Source organism: Squalius cephalus (assembly GCF_949319135.1).
Source record: "Squalius cephalus genome assembly, chromosome: 23".
Taxonomy (NCBI): domain Eukaryota; kingdom Metazoa; phylum Chordata; class Actinopteri; order Cypriniformes; family Leuciscidae; genus Squalius; species Squalius cephalus.
The window spans coordinates 16,089,690-16,117,307 of NC_137144.1; the positions used below are offsets into that span (position 1 = coordinate 16,089,690).

A 27,618-nucleotide genomic window follows, 5' to 3' on the forward strand; every position below is an offset into this window, starting at 1 on the left:
AAAACACCGATGAACAGGTCGGCACATGCTAGACTGAACAGGAAATAGTTGTTGACCGTCTGGAGGTTCCTGTTGACCTTGATAGAGAGCATGACCAGCACATTGCCAATGATTGTGATCAGGCTTAAAGTGCTCAGTCCGAAAATGACGAGAACAAGCTCCACTTGTGTGAATGGACTGTTTAGGAAAAAGTTAGTCTTGTTAGCAAGGCTGGGGCTTGGAGAAAGAGTTAAGTTGGAAGTCTCCATCTTTTCTTGTCACAGGACATGCACATCAGAACCTAAGGGTAGGGAAAAAAGGGTAGAATTACCTATATTTACTGATGTGCTTTCACTTTTCTAAATGTTTTTAATTGGGTCAGTAAGCAATACCTGATGATGGCCGAAAAGACAAGAGCAACTACATAGCATTGGGATAAAACGCATTTAGAGCACCTTAGCAATGGGATAAAACCACTCAAAACCCTGGCAACTTTTATCACAGTTACTTTTGGAGTTATAAATATGTATTTGAGTTTGGTTCCAGCTTTTGTAATATTGGGTTTGTTTGTTTTTTCAGCTTTTTTTCATTTACTTTTTCATTTCATTAATTTTGTTTGCATTAACATTGGTCCAAATTCATTTACCTATACAAATTTTACTATATTAAAAATACAATAAATTGTTAAAAGGTTAGTTCACCTAAAAATGAAAATGATCCCATAATTTTCTCACCCTCAAGCCATCCTAGGTCTATATGACTTTCTTCTTTCAGCCGAACACAAGCTGAGTTATATTAAAAAAAAATCCTGGCTCTTCCAAGCTTTATAATGGGAGTGAATAGTAACAGATTTTGAAGCAGAAAAAAGCACATCCATCCATCATAAACGTAATCCATATGGCTCCAGGGGGTAATAAAGGCCTTCTGAAGAGAAGCGATGGGTTTTTGTAAGAAAATTGTCTATATTTATAACTTTATAAGTTGGTCAGAGTGACTTCTGACCGACGCCTTTATTAACCCCTGGAGCCGTGTGGATTACTTTTATGATAGATTGATGGACTTTTTTTGGATTCAAAATCTCAGTTACTATTCACTCCCATTATAATGCTTGGAAGAGCCAGGATATTTTTTTAATATAGCTCAGATTGTCATGAACACCTAGGATGGCTTGAGGGTGAACTAACCCTTTAATGCTTTCTTTACAATGCACAAAAACCCTGTGCAAAAAAACACTCCTATCTTGTTAATGATATCACATCTAGTAGCATGTGGAGAGAGAACTAGTGTGTATCTTTGCGGATGGAGTCTGTTTGCCAAACACCATTCTCAAACAGAGAGCTCATCTGTATTGTTTATGCTGCCAGATTTCCATTAAGGCAAAGGAGAAAAGCATCACATTGATGGGCTTGATAATACAGAAGGGAAAACATGACTAACTGTGATATTATCTCAGATATTTTAATGTAGCTGGATGGAAGGAAGGACTCTGATAGCACATGTCTTATTTACTGTAGCCAGGAAGGCCTTGAGGGGCAATAAGCCTATTACCTTTGGCAGAACAGCATGTACTGTACTTCACGCTTCAGTTTGGAACAGCACCAAAAACTGCATTTTAAACAACTAGACTTTGCATTTTTTTAAGAAAATGGTGCTATTGTGTTATTAAAACGTAAGTATGTGGTTGCTTAAGCGGTTAAGAGGGTTGCTAATGCGTTCTTGGTGGTTTTAGCATGTTATTATGTGGTTGCTGGGTGTTTTAGAGTGATTTTGGTAGGGCTGGGAAATAAACTGATTTCTCGATTTTAATCCATTCTCATTTTGAAGAACCGATATCGATTCATAAATCCAAAGAATTCATGCTGTTTTCAGTTGATGTATGAACAAAGCTTGTAGCACCCCCCATTCTTAAATCTCAATATGCTTTGCGATTACTTCTCATCTGAAACAAAGTCTCAGCTTTCAAATTCTGTCCATTTTATTCCGAAATTTAAACAATAAATAGTCTACCGTTTTGGCGCTCTTTAATGTGACGCGACAGATCGCTGTTGCGCCTCAGATCAAGTGAGCACATGGACCGATCGTCTCTTCCTCTTTACCACTAATAATACAGCACGAAATAAACATGAATAAACTTCTAAAGGTATGTTGAAAGATACAGTACAACTTACAGAAATGTATCATGTCTCATGCAATCGCTCAATTAGTGTTTCAACCACGGAAAGACGTCAATAAAACAGCTTTAACAATATGTCACATAATGTTACATTTACCTCAGAAAAGCCATTCAATGTCCATAAACTCGTTATTCAGCTAAAAAATATTAACTTAGAGAGGAGCATTTTGCTAAATATATAGCCTACACTATAATGCATATTCATTATATTTTTACTTAACCTGTTCTTCAAAATGTAATGTTTGAATAGCCTAAATCCTTATTTTTTTTTATGGCAGCCAAGTATAAGCATCCTTGTTATCATTATTAAAACTTTCTTATTTGTAATTTAAATGCAAGAAGCCTACACATCAGTTAATTTTAACCTTTAATATTATAGGCTAGTGATTTACCAACTGGGATTGCTGGTATAGTCTACACCATTTCATTGAGAGATATTTGTTCCTTGAGGAAATTTGCTATGTACCTGATAGGCCCCAATTAATCGATATCGAATTGAATTGAATCGAATCACAAGCTTGTGAATCGAAATCGAATCAAATCGTAAAATTTGTGTCAATGCCCAGCCCTAGTTTTTGGCATGTCACTATGAGGTTGCTGTGGTGTTGCTATGTGGTTGCTAAGGTTTTCTGTGTGTGTTTTTTAGCATGTTATAAATAATACAGTTGCTGGGTTTTCTGAATAGTTGCAAAGGGCTTTGCTGTGGTCGTCTCTATTGTGTGGTTGGTTTTGAGCATGTGACTGTGGTTACTGAAATGTCACTATGAGGTTTCTAAGATGTTCTGAGTGATTTTTAGCATTGCTACCATGGTATTCTGCGTTGCCTGGGTGTTCTGAATAGTTGTTAGGGTCATCATTTGGGTCATTAGTGTGTTACTGTGCTGTTGCTTGAGCATTGTGCTTGCTAGGGTGTTTTGGGTGGTTAGTCTGTTACTATGCAGTTTCTTGGCTGTTCTGGATGGTTGCTAGGTAGTTGCTAAGGTGTTCTGATTGGTTGTTATTGTGTTGCTATGAGGTCTGCATGCCTTACCAATTGCTGCTAATTAAGTAACTCTTTGTTGAGTCCTGTTGGGCGGAGCTATGTAATTTAATATAATGCAAACAGATGGTATATGTTGTTCATATAGGTGAGCTACTGGGCAAATATGTACTCTGTTAATAAAGTTTGAATAGATTTAAAATGACTGAGTGAGGTTTTGTTTTTACTACTGTGCTTAAAAGTTAATGGCCTTCAGTAGGTGATCCTGTTCGTTAAAAGTAGATATTGTGGGGTCTGGTCGTCATCACTCTCAGGATGAAGAGTAAAGCTGAGGATGTGTGGTGGTCTGTGCTGCATATTCTCTTTGAAGGACCAATTACATTATGACCTAATCTAATATGAATAATGTGAATATGGATCAACATATTAACGATTTGAAGCACTTGGTTTGCTCACTTCTCACTGTGATATGTGACCCTGCCTGGACCACAAAACCAGTCATATGGGTCAATTTTTTTGAAATTGAGATTTATACATCATCTGAAAGCTGAATAAATAAGCTTTCCATTGATGTAGAGTTTGATAGGATAGGACAATATTTGAAAATCTGGAATCTGAGGTTGCAAAAAAAAATCGAAACATGAGAAAACCGCCATTAAAGTTGTCCATTTATGTTCACAATTGTGCTGCGTTCACTCACAGAAATAAATGTTTTATATATTTACGGTAGGAAATTTACAAAATATCTTCATGGAACATGATCTTTACTTAATAGCCTAATGATTTTTGGCATAAAAGAAAAATCAAATAATTTTGACCCATACAATGTATTGTTGGCTATTGCCACAAATATCCCTGTGCTACTGGTTTTGTGATCCAGGGTCACATATGATGTTGCTGACAAAAATAAAAAGAGAACAGAGCAAACTATCAAGATGGAAGGTATTAAAATGCGAAAACATAAATATTTATTCTTTATTTATCTTAAGATCGTACTGACTTCAGTCAGCCATTCTCACCTTTCTAGCTTGTGCCACAAGTTCTTGTTAGAAAGCCAGGGTCATACAGGACAGCCATGTGGGAAATATCTCAGCGCTGTGACAAAGAACAGCAATCTCAGCACCGGTGATAAAATTTGTACCTCAGATTGGTTAGTGTGTGTAAGTTTATGTGTTTTGCTTCTGGAAATCTTTACATATTTCTTTTATAGTGCAGGGCTAGTTGTCACACTTGTTACTCCAGTGAATTTTACTCAGGGTGGGTTTGTTTTTGAAAGTCCGTTTACAGTTCTTTAAAGTATTGGCTACAAAAATGCAAATATTTCGGCAAAAACTACAGTTCATTTAACCCACATTGACATTTTGTGACATTCCCCAATAGCGAATTTATATAGGGGTAAGTTGTCACATTGGTAGTCACACAGTAAAACAATTATGAACTGTTATTCTCCCCTGAAAAAATACAGTTCATTTAACCCATATTGACCTTTTGTGACAACATGCCTCAATAGCATGTTAAAGTGTATACAATATATAGGAGCAAGTTGTCTCAATGAAACTTGCTACTGAACAGCCTATTAATGAAACAATGAAACAATTATGAAATACAAACAAAATATAAAAGGAAGCAAAAATCCAACATATATTCATAAATTGTGTAAATAATATAACATTTAAAGCACATGACAACATGTGCCCTTTGAGAACAAATGCACTCCTTAAACATAGCCAACCTGTGTAAGTTATAAAAAATACCTAATACCTTATTTCTGCAGTCAAATGTCCTTCATCATCCAGTCGTAACTCCTAAGAGAGCAGATGATTGTCAGCAGCATCCGTCTTCTGTGAGGGTCAGAGTGAGCTGTGCGTCTGTTGTTCTCTGTGCCAGTCACTGAAACGAGGGTGGGCTCTAAACACACCTAGATGAGAAGCCAGAGAACTGCAAGGAACGTGGTAGAGCTTAAACATGAACTGAAAAAATGTTTCATATTTTAGGTCTTCAGGTCCAGGGACAACGTCACAAATGCAGCTATTCTAGCGAATGTGTACACAATGCTTTTGTAATGTTGTTGCTTGTAATGTCTGTCTGTCTCTGTCTGTCTGTCTGTCCCCATACACAAAAGAAATATATTTTAAATATATTTTCAGGATATATTTTGGAATATATGCAAATATTTGAAATTGGCCCAATAAATATATTTCATACTTATATTTCATATATTTTTGTTATATTTCAGAATATATTTCAATGTATTTTTTTCTGTATGGGTCCCCAAAAGTGTCAAAAATATATGTGGCATATATTCCAAATACATTGAAATATATTCTGAAATATAACAAAAATATATGAAATATAAATATGAAATATATTTATTGGGCCAATTTCAAATATTTGCATATATTCCAAAATATATCCTGAAAATATATTTCAAATATATTTCTTTTGTGTATGGGTCTGTCTATCTATCTATCTATCTATCTATCTATCTATCTATCTATCTATCTATCTATCTATCTATCTATCTATCTGTCTGTCTGTCTATCTGTCTGTGTCTGGCGGTCAATACAATTCAAAATTGCTTTATTGCCAAAGCTTGGAATACATAAAAAAAATAATAAGAAGAAAAATAAGAAAATATTACAATATAACTTAAACTTAAATGTAACAAATTAGAACATGTTTGAACATTTGATACCACAGTGTTTAACATATATACAGTTGTCAAGAATATCGATATTTCGATAAGTAACGAACAGGGCGGGGCTTGTGCAAAAGTACGTCACATACATTGCCCAGAATCTAAAAACAGATTGTTCTGAGAAACTGCATATGATTATAAAAAAGCACTGGGTGGATTTGTATCATTATAGGGTGGTTGTGTACACACACTGCCAACACACATTTATGTTCAAACACCATGTAAAAGTGAATTTTGCATAATAGGTGCCCTTTAAATGCAATCCAGAATCTTTTTTGCAAAGCTGATAATATTCAAAGGGAATCGGCCTAATTCTGCTCTACTTGCATTATTGTGTGGTTTTCTTTGTAGTTTTAGAATGAGTTTGCATAATTTTTTTGCAAAGCTGATAATAATCAATGGGAATTGGCCTAATTCTGCCTAAATCACTGAGTGGACCCCAAACCCCAAGCTTAGACTGAACTGGTATCTGTGTTTAATATTGGTCTTTTTGAGGTTTACTGCCAAGGCCCAGTTCTGCCCAGTTCTGGCAGTAGTTCTCCAGCCGGTCCAGGTGCTGGTCGTCTGCATACAGATAGAGCTTGATGTTTTTGTCTTGTAGAGTGAGTCCAGGGGCTGTAGACTATTTCAACTGTACCGCTAATTCATTACTGTAAATGTTGAACAGCGTTGGACTCAGGCTACAGCCCTGCTGCACTCCTCTCTTCTGGGTGAAGAGTTCTGTATGTTTATTAACCATTTGTATTGCACATTTGTTGTTCGAATTAGGGGTGGGCGATATGGCAAAAATATCATATCACGATTTTACTGTCTCTACTACAACTACTATGATTCCACTGTCACTTTAAGTCTGGCACGCATCTAATAGACACGCATCCGATTTTCTCTCAAATGTTTGCTTTCATTTTAGACACACGGACACCGACATGGACACAGACACCGACACAGACACTGGCACGGACACCAACACGAACACACCAGCACGGACACGGACATGGACACCGACACCGACACGGATTGTATATGGATATATGTATTGAATAATAGATAAAGAAACAGCACTTAGTGGGAAATCTATTCAACTTCAGATGAAAGTTGATATATTTTACATATTTACAATATATGGAGGGGACTTACATGTTTAACTACAGGTGGTCATCATGTTGTTTTTAAATGCTGCCAGTGAGCTAAACAAAGAATGTATGAACGAAGTCACCAGATCTAAATATTCACAACAAACACCCTTTCAACATGAAACTAAGAAATGAGACCTACGCTTTCACTGCCTCTCCACACATCCTCTCAAATGTTTGTATCACCCAGGATATACGTCGCCCCTTTTAATATGAGCAAAACATGTGAAATAACAATTCAGTTGAACATTTACTCTCCTTTAACAGTCAGAAGCAAAGCATGCTGGGAACTAGAAGTCTGTTGTAACCACTGATTTTATTCTGTGAATGTGTGTACAATACATTTACATTTATATGGGAACATGTATGCGCAATATGTACACAATAAAGAATAAAACTTTATGAATATTACATGTAATGATATTTTTGTCTTCATTTCTAAATATTTTTGTATGTATCAATATACACTCACCTAAAGGATTATTAGGAACACCTGTTCAATTTCTCATTAATGCAATTATCTAATCAACCAATCACATGGCAGTTGCTTCAATGCATTCAGGGGTGTGGTCCTGGTCAAGACAATCTCCTGAACTCCAAACTGAATGTCAGAATGGGAAAGAAAGGTGATTTAAGCCATTTTGAGCGTGGCATGGTTGTTGGTGCCAGACGGGCCGGTCTGAGTATTTCACAATCTGCTCAGTTACTGGGATTTTCACGCACAACCATTTCTAGGGTTTACAAAGAATGGTGTGAAAAGGGAAAAACATCCAGTATGCGGCAGTCCTGTGGGCGAAAATGCCTTGTTGATGCTAGAGGTCAGAGGAGAATGGGCCGACTGATTCAAGCTGATAGAAGAGCAACTTTGACTGAAATAACCACTCGTTACAACCGAGGTATGCAGCAAAGCATTTGTGAAGCCACAACACGCACAACCTTGAGGCGGATGGGCTACAACAGCAGAAGACCCCACCGGGTACCACTCATCTCCACTACAAATAGGAAAAAGAGGCTACAATTTGCACGGGCTCACCAAAATTGGACAGTTGAAGACTGGAAAAATGTTGCCTGGTCTGATGAGTCTCGATTTCTGTTGAGACATTCAGATGGTAGAGTCAGAATTTGGCGTAAACAGAATGAGAACATGGATCCATCATGCCTTGTTACCACTGTGCAGGCTGGTGGTGGTGGTGTAATGGTGTGGGGGATGTTTTCTTGGCACACTTTAGGCCCCTTAGTGCCAATTGGGCATCGTTTAAATGCCACGGCCTACCTGAGCATTGTTTCTGACCATGTCCATCCCTTTATGACCACCATGTACCCATCCTCTGATGGCTACTTCCAGCAGGATAATGCACCATGTCACAAAGCTCGAATCATTTCAGATTGGTTTCTTGAACATGACAATGAGTTCACTGTACTAAAATGGCCCCCACAGTCACCAGATCTCAACCCAATAGAGCATCTTTTGGATGTGGTGGAACGGGAGCTTCGTGCCCTGGATGTGCATCCCACAAATCTCCATCAACTGCAAGAAATCCTATCAATATGGGCCAACATTTCTAAAGAATGCTTTCAGCACCTTGTTGAATCAATGCCACGTAGAATTAAGGCAGTTCTGAAGGCGAAAGGGGGTCAAACACAGTATTAGTATGGTGTTCCTAATAATCCTTTAGGTGAGTGTATAGCCATACATGGTCAATGTATATATTACAGTTTATTGAAAAATATAAGAAGTAGTTTCCCATATATGGAAATGTATTATGTAATATATTTCATTATGTTTAGCAGTATATTCTATCTATCTATCTATCTATCTATCTATCTATCTATCTATCTATCTATCTATCTATCTATCTATCTATCTATCTGTCTATCTATCTATCTATCTATCTATCTATCTATCTATCTATCTATCTATCTATCTATCTGTTTATTTATCTAACATTATGTAACAGGCTGGAGTCCACAATGAAGCCCTTCCACAGAACTGTCCTTTCTCTCTTTGATAGACGTGTAGTTTTCAATAGAATCGTCCGGGTTCAGGCATGTGAGCAGTGCCAGCTGCCCAGTGGAAACTTTTGCTGTCAAACATCTCATCACAAGTACCAAAAGACAAAAGCCAGCCTTATGTCCTGTTAATAAATGTCCTAGTACCACCAGACCATAGGAAGACATTAAGTTACGAAGCTACTGTCCTCCTGACATTGTTGCTGAAATACTTGTGTGTAGTGGGCAGTACATACTTTTTATTTTAATTATAGAGTTTTGTTTTATTTAGTGACCAAAAATGTCAAGAATATCAAGTAGAAAGTTTATTCAAATCATGTCTGAATAAATTAGTTCCCTGAATAGTTTGAAATATTTGTTTCTGTGTTTTTTTTCTGTTTGAACAGTAATCCATGCTGTTGCATTGTACAGCCACTTAGTGGCACTGCTGAGCAGGGTAACACCGAATACTCACTGCAACACTGTAAAAAAAGTTGCTGCCTTAAATTTTTAAGTACAATCAACTTGGATGTTAAGTCATTTCAACTTAAATTACATTAAACTGACTTAAAGAATGAGTTGAATCTTGTAGAACGTATACATTTTTTTGGGAAATTGCTTAACTTATTTTGATGAGTTAAAGCAATGTAAAAACATGTGCTGTCCTAACTTATTGATCATATAATTTTTTTCAGTGTGTCTGCCATCTAAAATAATATTACTGTATTGCTCAATTACTGTAAATTCTCTTTCTGACACATACGAACAAAGGTAAATAAGCTAAATCCAAAAAAAATGACCATGAAGCTTGCCTTAGTCTACAATTCATTTCAATAAAATAGATTCCAAAGATAAGAAAGCCCATAACGCACCTTGTATGTTACCACAAACACACACTTATGCACACTTATCCCCCCAGGTCCTGTTTCAGCAGTGTCTCTATTCCAGTAGCACAGCAAGCAATCAGTCCCTAAGCATAGCAAGTCTCACTACGCTGGAGAAAGAACAATTATCCCTGTTGTCTCATCTCACCACTTCATAACATAAAGACGCATGCATACTAGATTACTGCACCCTGCCTTTTCCAGTGCAAAATATGTGCTTTGTCCCTTTGTTAATTTTAATATAACTCGTTTATTATTTAATTCAACGACAAAAATGCAGAGAAAGGACTAGGACTAGGATGCGTGCACACATTCATGCAAAGTATGTTTATGATTGTCACTTTATTCTTTAAAAAAATCATTTAAATGGATTGTATTAATAATACATTCATAGACTTGGATTAATACATTTATATAAAAAGTCATCTTGCCTGCATCATCAGTTTATACCTCCATGTTTTCAGATAAATAACCCTATAAGGTACATGTAAAGTCTTGGTAGGCCTACAAAAGTAATGACTTTTCCAGGGACCATCTGACAATGTTTTAGTGTTTTTTTGTTGTTGTTGTTGTTGTTGTTTTTGCCTAAAATTGTGTGTAATTCAAGTTGCACAGATGAAATAAACCTTAAAGTAAAGTCCTAACAATGATTGACACTATAAATCAGTGTAATGAATGTTCAGTCGCCATGATGATTACTCTCATTTTAAACGGCTTGAGTGTGCCTTTTCTTCCATTGTGGTTCTTTAGGAAAATACACTAGTCGCGGACATGGGGTGGAACTTGCTATATGGTTTGCATACTCATGACATTTGTAATTTAAATAGTATGTAAAATAATAAGGCTAGATATGATAATATTTCAAAAGCTTATGTATGAGCTCATCTTTTGATTTTCTGTATGGTCTTGTGCCACCTGTAAGAAAATCTCCTAAATCTGAATCTATTTGAATATGGTTAGACCCGTGACCTGACCAACCAGATGTGGCCTCATTCATCTCACCAAATGGAGCCATTTACTCCATAAATTATTCATATTCAACAACCTATGCCCTATGCAGACACTATGTAAATATTACATACTTTATGTTCTGAAAAAATATTCTACAATACACAATAATTTGACACACTATTGTGAGGATATTAGTTAAAGGGATATTTTATTGTTAAATCCCCCATTTGTTTGTCATGAGTGTAGGCTACTACTAGAATTTTTTTTGCATTAGTAATTATGATATTGGCTGTAATTCAGTTGAAACTGTTTTTTTTGGCATGACAGAACAACACAGTATATATATAAGTGGCTGAGCTGTTTACTTACTTTTTAATTAGTCTTCCCATTAAACGCCATCATCGTCTTCATTCAGGCCGATTCAAGATCACGCAAGAAAACAAGAGGCGGGATTTATCGCACGACCCAATCATATCCAATCAAAGCCGATCATATCCAATCATAGCGCGATGGAGGCATTGCCTCCTCTCACGTGACTTTCCCATCGCACGCTTCTGGAAATTTGTCTATGGTTAAAAGTCGACGGGCTCAGGGGAGGCCAGAGAGAAGCGGTAACTTTACCTGCGGGTGTCAATGTTGAACAGTGTTACTCTAGAAAAACGAGTGACTTTTACACTTTTTAATGTCTCATTTTGTAACATTTGCTTTGTTTTATCTTTGAGATATCGATAATTTTCTCATCCAGCTTTTTTTTTGAGGAGACACTGCCTCCCTTGCCTTTCTTGGAGGAAAACCCCTAATATATCACACACACACACACACACACACACACACACACACACACACACACACACACACACACACACACACACACATAAAATACTAATTATAAATTAATAATTACAATATATATGTATTAATATATAAATAATGTAAATAAATGACAAATAAATGAAATGTTATGAATATTAAGTATTATTAAAGAATGAGCTTTTCAGACATTTAATTAAATTATATATAATTATTAATATATAAATGATGGTGATAAATTGAGAAACAGTTACAAATAAATACAAATAAATATTATAAATAAGTATTTTAAAGTGGCTTTAGATAAATTATACAATAATAAATAATATATTATTTATATATAAATGATGTAAATACATAAAAAATGACAAATAAATAAAATTCTGAAATTTCATATATGCTAATTAAAATATAAATAATAACATATAATAATGCAAATAAAAATGACAAATAAACACAAAAGATTATTAATAAGTATTTTTAAAGCATATTAGGAAAATGTATTAAATAATATAGCATTATTAATATATAAATACTGTAAATATATTTTTAAAAGTACATATAAATAAAATAAAATATTACGAATAAGAGTTTTTAAATAGTATTAAGATTTTCAGAAATTGTATAAAATAATTAAAAGTGTTTTTATCTTTTCTTCGAATTTTTCTGACATCAGAAGTATTTGGGATCAATATGCGCGCACCCTTGCGTGCGCGCATGTGTGCGGGAGCGTGCTCTCCGGGCGCGCGGCCGTGGAGGGGGGGGGGATTTATGTATGAAAAGAAACAGGAAACTCTGTCGATCTTTTCGACACTTTAACAGCAGTGTGAGAAGCCGAGCGTGAGGCTAGGCATAAATGATTGAATTTTCACTTTATTTTTAATCAACCATGGCCGTCAAGGCATTCGATTGATAACTGACACCCTCCGTTTTTATTTTTTTTAACTTTAGAAACTCCAGCTCCTGGAAAACTCCAGTTTTAAAAGGCTGTGCGCGTGTGTGAAAGAGTTGGGCGTGAGACGTCGGGGTGTCTCCCTCTTTTGAACCACTTGTGCATGATATTTCTTTCTTTCCTCCATTTTTTCGCTGCTTCGACTTCTTATATCGTTTGAAAGCGTTTTAAACTCCAAAAACATGGGGTGCACCCTGAGCTCGGACGACAAGAGCGCCCAGGAGAGGAGTAAAATGATTGACAAAAACCTGCGGGATGATGGAGAGAAAGCGTCGCGAGAGGTCAAGCTGCTGCTGCTGGGTGAGTTAGCCGCTCCGCTAGTGGAAATTAAAGCCATGTAAATGTCACTTAACAGCAAATATAAGATACTTTAGCATTTGAAATAACATTTACTTAAAATATGAGGCGAGAATAAAGTAGACAAGTGCATATTTATGGACACTGGAAACTTTTCTGGCCATAGTTGCCGCGTTGGTGTCTCGGCTAGCATTTGAAGCTAATCCACTCAGAATCTCGAATCATTTAACATTATTTTAAATAGTGTAATTTACATGTCTATACATTAGAGATTAGATAATTGCGGTCTTTTTTTTTATGTGGCTGCTTTTCTTTTGTTTGGGCCTTGACGACTTCAAAGTGCTGGTTTGCATATTCGCAAAAATGGCCAGTTAGACGCAAACGGTTCTCGGCTAATCCAGCCAACAAAAGACTAGTTTAATCTAATTTAATCCCCACTGCCTGATTTACTGAGATGGATCTGATAGATTATCCTGATCCTCATCCAATTATGATAAATGAGCTTGTGCATATGGAGGGTCCTGCTTGGAGTAAACTGGAGTGGATGATGCTAGATGGGCTTAAAAAGTGGTCCTGGTGGTCTCTCAGACATCGTACGAGTCTGGAAACTCTTAAACCTGAACGAATAGTATATATTTGACATTATTTAAATAGGTTTTCAAACAACAAGCTCTTAAACACTCTAGAGTAGATTTAAAGAAATACTAAAATAGCAGATATTGATCATTTGAGTTGGTTTATTTTTTTTGCATTTAGACCATGCTTATCCCCCTTAGAATGTATTATTATTATTTTATAATAATACTCAAACAACCCCTTGCAGTCTTAGAATTTGCTTTGGGCTATAACAAAATATTCATATGTAAATTCCTTCAATTTCAGCAAGTTGCTGCATATAAAATGTATGTATAGGCTAGTTCACAGTTTTCTTTCTATTACCTTAGCAGTAGACTTGTAAATTCATTGCCATTTACATAGAGGCCACTTCTTTTTCAGTTTCCGATTCCTGTTTTGCATATGTTGCTTCTGTATTTTTCCAGTATTTGTGTGCAAGGATTTTTCGGGGCATTAAGTAATGAAGCCGAACAATTTATTAGCTTGTGGTGATTTAAACATTTGCGTGTTTCTTGATTATTGATGGTGTGTGTGCAGCTTAAACATAATATTTGTTTCAGAGAAAATGCCACACACCCTTTGAAGAGCAGCACTTGGTGCTGTTTACATGCAGTTTTATTCATTTTGAAAAGCTGGAAAGTTGTCAGTTTTCCCTGGTTTTTCCTCTCGCAAGCGATAATGGTCAACATTTCACTTAGATTTGCCGGTTTAATTATCCGTTTATTGTACAAACCACTTTCCCATTGGTCTCTTCTTGCTGTGTAAATTGTTAGAGGACATAAAACCTGCCCTTACACCACCAAACTTTAGGGAATTGACATCTAATTACGTAGTTAACTGGATTCTCCCTAAGTGCTGAATCATCATACGCCCTCTGTTTGCTGCGTTCTTGGGTTTGTTTGCTTTTTGGCGTTGCGGATCTACAGCATATGTCCCTTACGCCTGCTGTAAAACAGGCTTGACTTCCTGTTTAGACTATAGAAGGGGACAAATGGTGACTGCCAGGATTGTTACTAAGAATAAATTCACTGCTGTGAACACTTTCACGGGTGGTTGTTTGAAGAAGTCAGTGAGTGCCACAAGTGCATATCAAAATGTAATAATTCTGTTAAGATGAGCACTGCTTCACGGTTTAGAGCATGTTGGTGTGCGTCTCAGGCAGTGTTGTTGGTTGCCCAGGAACCGAGGAGCCAGTTCAAATTACAGCACCATAAACGCAGCCGCAGGAGACCAAACAAAAGGTGAAACCAGTGCTTTGGGAGTCAAGTTCACTATGTGGCACCAGAAACTTGGAATGATGCATCTTAGAATAAAGCTGTTATCAGTATTATCAGTTTTAGTTCACCCAAAAATTAAAATTCTGTCATTTACTCACTCTCATGTCGTTCCAAACCTGTAAGACTTTTGTTCATCTTCGGAAGCCTGAACACAAATGAAGATCTTTTTGATGAAATCTTGAGAGATCTCTCAACTAACACTTAGATGCTTCAAAAATGTCAAAGAAATTGTAAAACTAACTAATCCATTTGAATGGAACGGTTTAGTCAGAATTTTCTGAAGAGACACAATCGCTTTTTATATGATGAACGGATCGAATTTAGGCTTTTATTCTCATATGAACATTCATCAGCACACACATTAGTTGTGCTAAACGGAAGCTCAAGCGTGTTTGCTTGACGTGCGAGAACCAATGAGGTTTGTTCTTATGCGTCAAGCAAGTGCGGTTGAGCTTGTTTATGTTCACGATCAATGTTTATATGTGAATAAAAGCCTATATCCGCTCAATCATATGGATTAGTCTTACAATCACTTTATGAATGTTTTAAAGCGTCAAAATGGTAATTGAGTGGAATGTCAATGGAGGGACAGAAATCTCAGATTTCATTTAAAATATCTTCATTTGTGTTTCGAAAATTTAAAGTCTTATGGGTTTGTGAACTAAAAAGATTTGAACTCAAAATGTTGAACCTACAATGACTTGAATTGAAGTAAAGACCAGAATATCATACAGACTTGGGCTACTATTGAAACCGCCCAGAACACCCTAACCAAGTAGCAATGCCCTGACAATGTGGCAACGAGTAGAGCTGCACGATATTGAAAAAAAAAAATGACATTGCAATATTTAGTTATGTAGTCTGTGATTGCAATGTATTGCGACATAAAAACAAATTCATCAGATGACTTTAATAGCTCTATTTGGAGATTTTAATCAGATGACTTTAATAGCTCTATTTGGAAATATTTAATCATTCTAGAAAGATGTGGGTGATTTTGTAGGGGAGTGAATCTGCATAGAAAATAAACATATGACATAAATAGATAAATACAACAGAACAAAGATAAATAGTTCTTTGTTTTTCAGGCAATTCTAAAAGTATTCAGGCACTGAAATTGATAAATTTAAAATAACACTGCATAGTCTTCACTGTATAAATGAAATATAATTATGCTAAAGTTGCAAAAGTGATTCTCTCTGTGTTTTGTTGTTTGATTAACATTTAAACCGACAGCAGAAGGAATATTAGGCTGTTGTCACTTTAAGACTGAATGCACGGATCAAATATAACGATGCACGTAATTTTTTTCTCTCCATTGTTTAGTCACGTAAGTTATAAGCAACTGTTTTGGAGGATATTAAAGAGGCGGGCATTTTGATCATTTTGCATGTATGTGTCTGTTCAAGCACAAATAGATGTGGAAGAGAACAGAATTTGGTGTTCTGTTTGTGCGTGCACAGAAAATGGCACGCAAGTTTTGAATTGAGTTATTTTTCACGTCGTCTTGTGCACTAATTGTTTAAAATCGCTTGAATATTTAAACTGACAAAAACTAAAACGCATGCAAATGATAAACTTCATTCTTTGATGGTTAAACTTTGCAGTTAACTTGAAAATCGCATGCATTTCAAACTGTGGTTCCTGGTCCGTATGGATCAACTACGATCCCTATACTTGACATCGCGATGTGACTTTTGTGTATGCGCACATCGTGAAATTGATGCTAAAACGATATATTGTGCAGCCATCGCAAGTAGTTTGGCCTGCCCAATCGAACAGTTTTCCAGCATCACTTTTCATCTAAAAAAAAGAAAAAGAAAGTGTGATCTGGAATTTAGTGTAAGGGTGAAACATTTTCCCATGCAGATTTTACATCTAATTCAAGTTATTCACATAAATTCATACATGCTTCATACATTGCTACACATTTGACAGTGAAACAATTTGTAGGCAAAATTTCTGAGATATTTCACCAGCAGTCTAATGTCAACTATCAAAAAACCTGATAAATATGTTTGACATGCTGGAACTGTTCCTTATCTATCTGTTGAACACTTCAATATTTGCTTCTCAGGAAACATTACGACCTTTGTTTGAGTACGATTAATAGTGTGGATGAAGATTAAGGACCACAAGCCTCTCATCAACTCGTGTGGGAGTTTTGTGGGGGTCTCTGGGGTAAAAACGGCGCTCCGTGTTCGGTCTCCTCGCAGTAGGGTTGAATCAGTGTGAGAGATGCTGATGTGGCCTAATTGCTATGTTTGTGCTCTGGGACTGAGAGAAAGAGACGTCCTCCCGCAGGGACGTCCTCAACCACAACTGTGATGGTTAATTAAAATGTTCGCTCAGTGTACGGATGAACTCTAGTCTTGCTGAAGAGCTGTATGGGAGAATGTAGATTTTCCTGACCATATACCAGCTATACCAGAGTAATTTTAATTATAAAAATTATAGACTTTCAGACTTTTATTTTGATGTCAGGGAGTATTTACTTATAAAGACTTGCATGTATAGAAATCTAAAGACCCCATTTTAGAGATGAACACATGAAAAACTAATGTTTTATTTATTTTCTTCACAAAAACAGATTTGGTTTTTATTTCTTTGGGGTGTTTTTTGGAATGAAAAGTAGCCAAATACTTTTATTCAGCAAGGATGCATTAAATTGATCAATTTAATTGACAGTAAAGATATTTCTAATGTTTCAACAGATTTCCATTTTAAATAAATGTTTTTTGAGGTTTGAGTTTTGTTCATCATAGGATCCTTAAAGTATCCCGATTTCCATAAAAATATTAAGCAGCACATCTGTTTTCAACATTGATAATAATAATAAATGTTTCTTGTGCAGGAAATCAACATATAATAATAATTTCTGTAGGATCATGTGACACTAAAGACTGGAGTAATGATGCTGAAAATTCAGCTTTGTCATGACAGGAATAAATTACATAATAAAATATATTAAAATAAATGTTTTTTATTTATTGTAATGGTATTTCACAATATTACCATTTTTACTGTATTTTTGATCAGATCTTGATGAGCATAAGAACTACATAAACATTTGAAAATCTTACCTACCCTAAACATTTGAACAGTAGTATATATTTTTTTTAAAGTTTATTAATAATGTATTAAATACATCAACATTATTTATTAACACAGTTGACAGGCCTAAAATCGACCTTTTTTCCTTACATATTTTCTGTGGACCCTCTTGTGGCCTCCTGTGATTCCCTGAACCCCAGTTTGAAATTTTAGTTAACAGTTTCTAAAGTTTTTATTCTTTATATTTGCTGTCTGTCGCCCGCAATCAAACCTGCGCTGACATGCTTATCTGGACAGATAGCTAATCTGTTTAGAAAAAAGTCTGTCTCTAATCCCATTACAGTGAGGTGACTTTTAATTAATCCATTAAGATTAACACCTACACACTTCCTCACATCACTGGTGATTCTTGAAGACGGTTGGTTTTATTCCTCTTGTTAACATTACAGGGGAGTGAAATATCCACGTAATGAGTATAAATTAAGGTTTCATTGACTGCTTTGGGCCATTTCACATGACACCAGTTTTCCCGCTTCCCTTTTGTTTTTTTAGATCACTTGTTTTCATCATGTGAATAGTAAGGATGCAACACAATAATATAATTTCAGTAAAAGTCTTTTTTCCTTTCAAGGTTTAAGTTGATAAGGTCTTCTCCCCACCCAGTTATTACTTGTGGCGAAATCAAAGGAAATAAGATTTTTGCCCGCTCGATCTGATACTGACAACAAGTACTTTTGTGGCTTCTGCCAGCTCAGCAAATGCTTGATCGTTTAGTGTCAGATCCTCATACTCTTTTATGGAGCAGGGAAAGATCTGGAATGTTAGGGTGTGTGTCCATCTGGCTAACACACTCTCTTTCTCTCTCACAGGGGCTGGTGAATCTGGGAAGAGTACAATTGTCAAACAGATGAAGTAAGTTTCACCCCCAAATGTCTCATCATAATATGTTATACTAGTTTCATTACATTTGGAAGTCATGCAGATAACAGTGTTTATTTAATTAAATGTGCATTACATAATCATTCGATTATGGACATGACTTAAGGGACTTCCCTGCATTTGTCAGACTATTATAACCTTTGAAGCATTTTAAACATACTCAGAGCCACTAGAATTAAGCAATAGATTGTTGCAATGATGACGTATTTTGTTACCAGTCTAGTTCCCTCAACAAAAACCCAATAGAATTTTCTACTTTTGGATTATTGCAGAAAATAAACTGTCCAACAAAAGACTGTTTATGATTCTTACACGTTTTGTTCATGATAATCTTCACATGAACACAACTTTGATGCACTTTGAAGCCTAAATACAATTCAGAAGTAAAAAGCATAAACAAACTACATCACGGTTGCATTACTTCTTTGTCACCACCTTAAAGTTAGGCCGGCTACACACTGGCTGAGGTCCACGCGTGTCCGTTTTTATTTCGGCTCCCATGTCAACAGGTTAGAGCTTGCACACTGCCTGCGTGACACACATGTCTCAGAAAACGTGTGCATGCTAGAAATAGAACCGACGCCTATTTTTCACGCGACGCAACCGTGTTGGAAGCGTTTCCAGGCAAAATAGAATAGGAAAAGATATTTAGATGTCATTTTGACACGAATACATATTAATATAGGACATTTTGATGTTTGAAAGTCTCTAGGTTTTGACATAAATACAGATATTAATGTAATTAAAAAAAAATAAAATAATAATTATCGATTTTCAAATATTGGACCTGTCAATACAGAACGAAATATTCTGTAGCCTATTTTGCCGTCAATACTGCCGACGCTGTCTTTGCTGTATCAGTAGGCTATATATTTATGTTTAACATGAAGTATAGGCCTTCCACAACTCTCTCCCCATATGTCGAACAAGGGTGATCCAAATCAGACACGTCAAATCACGCCGCGTCAGACAGGTTTTGGGTGTGCAAAGACAGAAAATGCCACGCAGGTGACACGCAACAGAAACGCCACGCTCACGCCACGCAGCCAGTGTGTAGCCGGCCTTAGGGTTGGCAATTTTCAGAGCAACTAGCAATAGCAAGCTAGCTTTGAAAGCATGAGATCCCACCCTCCCTTCAGAGCGTCTCCAAACCACGTCTCCTTCAAAACACATGAACACACACAGCAGAGTTTGCAAAGCATCACGAGACGAGAGACGACGTTAAACTACCTCATGTCTTATTGGAGAATTTCATCTGTCTCATGCATGGGTCCAAATGCATGATATAATTATTAGAGAAACTAGGCCTAAAAGATGGGAGGCCTAAAATTATGGGAACAGAGAAAACCGGTCAAAAGGGGACAAAATGATGGGAAACACAGAACATGTCAAAAGTGTTAGTGAGGATACAAACTGGGAAAGGTTGTGTGAGGACAAGAGTGGAAAAGTACCCAAAAAACCATATATGAAATCATATTCAAAAAAGCGCATGCGCAAGTATGGCCACCAATAGAAATTAGACATTAATGCAGGTGTTTCTAATCGTGGCGAAGTGACGAGGAGGAGCAAATGGAAAATATAATATGTTAAAGCTAATTGGACACAAAGTGAGGTAACGGGACACCAAGTGATGAGAAAAAGGTATAAGACCCAAGTGTAAACCATTGTAAGATCAGATGACTTGCTACCATCTCACTTTGTTGAACTGCTCAATAAAGTTAATTCTTCTGAGACCTGAAACTTCGACTCTGAAAGATTTCTTCTGAGACCTGAACCAGACATTAGACTTGAACCAAAGACTGAGAATTGGCCACAACAGTCTCAAAGCACATAACATTACAGTAATAATGAACATAACTTAAAGAGCGCTGCAGATTCATTTCGGCGTTGATAGTGTTGACATAGAAACAAATAAATCTGAGTGTCAAACCTCTACGAGTATAACGTCACAGGGCTCCATCTCTTCCAAATTACAGTAGTTATGGCGTGAACGCAGTATAAGCTTTTTGTTTTGGTTCAGGAGAAACTGTAAAAGGCGGCTGCTGTTTCGGTTTCGGTGCTCTGTGACCGACGTCTGTCTAACTCATAGCATGAAACATGCTGATTACGTGTGACGTCTGCGCAAGCAGGTGCGCAGAGGTATGGAAATGCATATGTTGACAGGCAGGTTGGAGATCGTATCATTGCATTCAAATGCATCGTTGGACAAACATTTTATGGTCCTACGCCTTCCACAAACGATATAAATGCTTGTAGAGAGACTTGTAGCCAGCATAACAAAAGATGGTTCTGCTACAGCTGCCTTTAAACCTTCAGCAACTTTTTCAGTCTTTATTTAAAAAAATTTTCCCTGAAACTGAGCTAGAATAGTTTGCAAGAGTGAGATTATTAACACAATGAGGCTATGAAAGCGGATTATTGACAAGTAAAAGCTTTAAAATAAAATAAGTGGTATTACAGATGTATTTTATGTTATAAGATTAGGGCTGGGCAATATGGCCAAAAAAATTATCACAATAAATTTTTTCATATCAGTTGAAATCAATAAAATTTTTTGTTTCCGCATGTGCTAACAGGTGATTGTTTCAAATCATGAAACGGGTTTGTGTTGCCTGACTTTGATGCATATCTTCAGCACAGTTTGCAGTGCAGGCTGCAATATTAATATTACATGTTTTATCTCTGAGAAATGCACATTTGACAGTAGTAGTAGCTTGGGTTAGGATGCAGATGTAAATTTGTTCATTAACAAAAACAGTAATATCTGTAAAAACGGAAACAACCGTTTTATTAAAATTAACCATTGGTCTTCTTCCATGGTATCATGCATTAGATCATAACTACAGTTAAAACCACGCATATAACACCTCACTACCATGGTAAAATGTAACTATTTGGTTTCTATGGTATTTGTATGAAAACGGTAACCTAAATGCATTTAGTCTAAGTGCACACTGCACAAATGCTATATCTTAATCATAAAATGCTGTAATTATATTCCATTACTCCTCCTACATTAATAAAATGATACAATTCTATATGAATATCCCACATTTGTCACAATACCATGGTGCTGTTATTGTTTCTACAGTAAATCCATGGTAAATGATGCCAATTTTTAGATTGAAAAGCCTTCTGACTATCGTTGTTTGTCAGCGCTGTTTCACCTGATTATAAACTACAGTAGTCAACATTTGAAGTGGATCATTCAAAGTTATACATGATTTTTGAACAATACCTATTCTTGTCTTAGGACAACTTTGATGAACTTTTTTTTGATCCACTTCAAATGTTGACTACTGTAGTTTAAGTCTCAGAGACATTTGTGATCTTCATTGAATTTAAGCGCTTCTCTCATTGGATCTCACAGTGCTGTTTAGTGGACGCGTGACTGACACCGACCGATCGAACCGATCAAATGAGTAGCACTGTTTCGATCCGCATTTGACGCATAAACGTTATATCGAACATTTATCGAACTCTCATCGCTTTATCGAGAAATTATATTGCGATAATTATCATTAGCGTTTTATCGCCCAGCCCTATATACGATTAAACGTGAAAATATCTTGAGCTTGTTAGCCATACACCTTTTTTCAGGCATTTAACCTAAAACCCCACTGATGGGTATGATGAAACTGCAAGTACTAAAATGATAACTTGCTTCTGGGTTTTGGCCAACAAAAATGCATCATCCTGCAGCACTCTATAGGGAAAATATAATGATATATCTGCACTTTTAATGGGTGTTCAGCAGAACGCTTCCAACCTCTTCATCCAGGAATGGATGGACTATTAGCTTTATTACTTCAATTAATGGCATTGTCTTTCTCCCACAGAATCATCCATGAAGCAGGCTACTCAGAGGAAGAGTGCAAACAGTACAGAGCCGTGGTCTACAGCAACACTATCCAGTCCATCATCGCCATCATAAGGGCCATGGGCCGCCTGAAGATTGACTTTGCGGATGCTGGGCGGGCTGTAAGTGCTGCTGTTATAAAGTAAAGTGGGATTGAATGCCTACCAAACATATTCCAGGCCTCTTATTTATGTAATGATAAAGGATCAAAAGGAAATCAAGAGAACGATGCATTTGATTGGCTCTCTTTCAGGATGATGCTAGGCAGCTGTTTGTTCTGGCCGGCTCTGCAGATGAGGGATACATGACAAGCGAGCTGGCTGGAATCATCCAGCGGCTGTGGAAGGATGGAGGCGTGCAGGCTTGTTTCAGTCGCTCCAGAGAGTACCAGCTCAATGACTCTGCCTCATAGTGAGTTTACCTTTCTTAGTTTTTTGGTATATTTTCTGCCCTGCACAGCCAATTTCCCACATAATGACCTTTGCGCTCCTCACATAATGCTGCTCCATTTCCATTGTGGCCGCTGACCACGTCATTGACTCGTGTGCTGCGTGCGGACATTTCTATTACATTGAGCTGAGTTATTATTGACATTATTCCATCCATTATGGCTCATGATTCAAATATGCTTTATGCAAACTTTGAGAACACAGGACAAATTTGCATTTTTGAAAAGCGTGCAGTAAACCCTTACCTTTTGCATACAACCTAGATGAAAAAGACATCTTTGCAATAGACAATTCTATGGAATAATAAAAAATGTGATGTGTCTGCCCATTGGCTAAAAAGATAAACCATTTTGAATGAATTTAACTCTACCATTCAAAAGTTTAGGGCCGGTCAAATGAAGTCTCTTATGCTCACCAAGGCTGCATTTATTTGATCAAAATTACAGTAAAACCAGTAATATCATGAAACTGTATTACAATTTAAAATAACTAATTTGCATTTGAATATATTTTAAAATAGAATTTATTTTTGGAAATGGAATTTTCAGCATCATTACTCAGGGTTCTTACGGAGTTTGGAAAAGTATGTAATTTTAAGTAATTTCCAGGTCTGGATGAGTATGGAAAAGTTTGTGTTTCCAGACTATTGTGTTTCCTATTCAGTTTTCTAAAATATAAAATTAGGAGTATCTAAAACTCAAACCAGCAACAGATAAAGGAGCAAATGATCATCTAAATCAGACTGTACTTTTCTGTTTTCTGATCAGTCAACGTCAAACTGACGTGTCAGAGGCGAATACAAAGCATTTTAGGTTTCTGCTCATCATGTAAGCGCATCACTTCAAGAAAACCAGTAAAAACAAAAACAAATTTTTGGAAATGAACTCCAGGCTTATGAAAAAATAATGACCATTTTCAAACAGGTTTCCTAAACAAGTCTGTCATTGGGCAGACAAAGAGATAGGACCGCCTCAAACTTGCACTATTGGTTCAGCCAGTTTTACTATAATTGGATGGTTAGGATACTCAAACCAAGCAAAAGCACTATAGTATTTACGCTTTTCTGTGAAATCAGCTATTTTTTCAATTAAAGACTTTTCACCTTTAAGTCATTAAGTAGATTTTGAATAACTGATTTTTGTATAATAATAATCAATCTGTATTTTCTCTCTATAGTTACCTGAATGACCTAGAAAGAATATCCAGTTCTTCCTATGTCCCAACTCAGCAGGATGTCCTGAGGACCAGGGTGAAGACTACTGGTATTGTGGAGACACACTTCACTTTCAAGGACCTTCACTTCAAGTGAGTATTGCCATTGTAACTGCACACGCCGAAACAATGATAAAGTCCATGTTTTCTGAAACGTGCAGTACCTGAGAGTGTTGCCGGCGTTTGACTTGTCTGATGTGGTTGTCTGATATGGGCATGCATGTGCTTCACTTTTTATAGTAGTCTTTGTTTGAGTTTGTCTAATTAAACTCCCTTTTAATTATGTACCACAGTTCCTTGAAAATATCATTGTGTGTTCAGTGTGACTATCTCAGAGTGCATCTCACCACCCACATCTCCTCTACTTTCAGAATGTTTGATGTGGGCGGCCAGAGGTCCGAGAGGAAGAAATGGATCCACTGCTTTGAGGGAGTGACGGCCATCATCTTCTGTGTGTCTCTCAGCGACTACGACCTCGTCCTGGCTGAAGATGAGGAAATGGTGAGCACTCAAACAAGATCTCTTTCAGTGTCAGCATCACGAAACAGAAACTTTGCCTTTTTAAAGTTCATCTCAAACAATGCTTGGTTTCTTGTCTTGTAGAACCGAATGCATGAGAGCATGAAGCTGTTTGACAGCATCTGCAACAACAAGTGGTTCACGGACACCTCCATCATCCTGTTTCTCAACAAAAAGGATCTGTTTGACGATAAGATCAAAAAAAGCCCACTTACCATTTGTTTCCCAGAGTATACTGGTATGAATAGCTTAATCCTATTTATTCATTTCTTTGAAATATCATTTATAAATATATATTTTTTTCTAGAATATTTAATGTAACATTTCTACAATATTAGAAAAAATACAAATATGGTTTCTGTCTCAAGGTTTTCATTCTCTTTTTCTAATATTTGAAAATATAATATATAAATGATCAAATTTAATATGCTTTTCTGTCTCATTGGCATTTCTCCATTTTAATTGTGTGAAACTCTCTCGAAGGATCCAGCACGTATGAGGACGCGGCCGCTTACATTCAGTGCCAGTTTGAGGACCTGAATAAGAGGAAGGACACCAAAGAGATCTACTCCCACTTCACCTGCGCCACCGATACCAAGAACGTGCAGTTCGTCTTTGACGCCGTCACTGACGTCATCATCAAAAACAACCTTAAGGACTGTGGGCTCTTCTAAAACGAGCCATCTCACTGGTGAGCAGAAACAGGAATTCCAATGAGTTCATTATGATTTTGGTTAAACTGTATATTTATCCATCCAACGTTTACTTCCGCAGTGTGACGCGAGTGGCCTGACGTGAAACCTTTGGGGAGAACCAGAGTTAGGAGGAAGGTCAACCATGAACCTGAATGTTGAATGAGTTACTTAACTTTATATTTATGTTCTCTGAACATTTTAGTTTTTTTTTTTTTTTTTTTTTTAAGGGCGTTTTAGGGAGAAAAAAAAAAGCATTTTGTGTAAAATATTTGTACAACTGTAATTGTTGCTGGAATTTTTCACCGTTTTTAGACATTGACTTTACAGGTCTTTTTTTTAAAGGGTATTTTTCATTCAAAGGGTTTTTGGGAACATTTCTCTGTCTCTACTCTGAATATTAAGGTCATGTGCCTTGCAGTTAATGTTGCAGTGCTTTCCTCCCCCTCTTCAACCAAGTTAAATATGAGCCAGTTGATATTTATCCACACGGCTATTATCTGTTCAATAGTAGTCTAGACCATTGAAAGCTAGATATTTTTAAGACCAAACACCTGTGGGTGATCTCAGAGCTGTAAATTGCAATGGTGAGTCAGAATAGCTTATCTGAGAACAGCCGTCATTACCAGCACAGTGTGTGCATGTTATGTCAGATTTGCCTGTGATTGGAATAATGGAAAAACTGTGGTGATCCCTGAAGTTTGCTGATGAATTGGTTCCTCTGCACCTGCAAATCATGAACTGTTTTAATGGAGAACTCAGCATTTTGCATTAATAGGGATTTTTACTGATCAAAGGGAGCCACTTTTGAATACATTAAAAGGGACCAAAGAATTTCTCCTTAGAATTCCTGTAACACTTCATTTTTGCACTAGGTCCACATAACCATGTTACGTAACGAATGATTTGACAACCTGTAGAAATGTAATGTTTCATAGAAGCCTTCAGTAGGAGCACAAACGTCTTTTCTGATAGTAACGATCAATTAAATGGTTTTTAAACTACACATCCCTTAAATGTAGGTTCTTATTGGATGGGAACAAATGTTGACTAATATCCACTATTTTGCTAATAAAAACGCTGTTGAAATGGCGGCATCCTGAAATAAGACTTCTGGTTTGAAGAGTTTTTCTTTTCACTTTTAAAATGAGAATAGTCCATTAATTCTCCTCTTTATATTAACCCAAAAAACACATTTGTAAGAGTGCTTTTGCTTTAAATAGGTTTTTGAAGTGTATGAGAGATCCATAAATGAATATTTCCCCCATAGGAAAACACTAGTTCTTGCATCACAGAAGCTTGCTGAAACACTGATGCACACTGCACTCTTGTGGCCAAGACAAGACAAGGCAGAAGTGTGTTTCTCACTGGCCTTTAGTTGTCATGGTATAAAAGGCTGGAAAGTTATTTGAATGATTTGAATAGGAACGAGTTTACAGAATAAAACATTTATCCTCTGTCCTTTATAGCATTTCAATAAATACTGGAAGTCTGTAAAGCCACCTTTCCACTATATATTAAAGTTTTTTTGTTCCATTAAAGATCCATTTTGGATTGGTCCTTTATTTTGTCTATTGGGAATTGATTGGATGGTTTGCTATTGGTCGATCTCATGTGAGTGACAGGTTGATCCCGCCCTCGTGCCAGTAAACGCGTCATCAGAGAAGAGACTGCAAGAGTGAGAAGTAATTTTGATTAAAGATGACGAGAGTTGATGATTTTAAAATTATGTGCACGGATAAATCATTTATAATAAGGATGCTGCAATATTCCATAAAAAAAGAATTGTCCATTTTGATTTCATGGTGATTTTATTCATTAGACCATACACAAGTCCATGTGACCCAGGCTCTATTTTATCTTAAAATTGGGATTAAAATGTAAGTGATTTGACTAATCTCTCAGGCCTCCTGCGGGGAGATCTAACAGACGACTAATAAAGTGGAAGGTAAGAAAGAGATGGAGAACCTGATCAAAAGAAGCCATACTTTATCACACCGGAGCTCCAATATCCTGATCAGACAGCATCTCTGTCTGTTTGATCAACCACATAACATTAACATTATAGATTAGCCTGACTATTTTAGCAACTTTAATCCACTCCGTGTACTTTGTGGATGCCAAATGGGTGCAATTATTTCTGAATATTGCATATGC

The 27,618-nt window shown here is 36.6% G+C and overlaps 2 protein-coding genes across 3 annotated transcripts in view; one reads left to right on the forward strand and one right to left on the reverse strand.

Moving 5' to 3' along the window:
- chrm2b (cholinergic receptor, muscarinic 2b) overlaps positions 1–11,199 on the reverse strand; it is a 14,486-nt gene extending 3,287 nt beyond the window's left edge. Inside the window, exons 1-4 of one of the 2 annotated variants that reach the window (XM_079859573.1) lie at positions 11,156–11,199; positions 4,893–5,049; positions 4,151–4,226; positions 1–280 (exon numbers count right to left, since the gene is read on the reverse strand). The exon at positions 1–280 is cut by the window's left edge and continues 575 nt beyond it. In XM_079859573.1, coding sequence (XP_079715699.1) covers positions 1–248 — 248 coding nt within the window. In that variant the 5' untranslated portion in view covers positions 249–280; positions 4,151–4,226; positions 4,893–5,049; positions 11,156–11,199. Of the gene's footprint in view, positions 281–4,150; positions 4,227–4,892; positions 5,050–8,908; positions 8,971–11,155 lie in introns of those variants that run through there. The other variant, XM_079859574.1, reaches the window with a different exon arrangement.
- A 1,156-nt stretch (positions 11,200–12,355) lies between these two features.
- On the forward strand, positions 12,356–25,783 carry gnaia (guanine nucleotide binding protein (G protein), alpha inhibiting activity polypeptide a). Its single transcript, XM_079860247.1, has 9 exons — positions 12,356–12,848; positions 18,661–18,703; positions 22,570–22,711; positions 22,843–23,000; positions 24,215–24,343; positions 24,622–24,751; positions 24,854–25,007; positions 25,253–25,460; positions 25,544–25,783. The coding sequence occupies exons 1-8, from the start codon at positions 12,731–12,733 to the stop codon at positions 25,441–25,443; spliced, it is 1,065 nt and encodes a 354-aa protein (XP_079716373.1). The 5' UTR covers positions 12,356–12,730; the 3' UTR covers positions 25,444–25,460; positions 25,544–25,783.
- Positions 25,784–27,618: the final 1,835 nt, after the last annotated feature.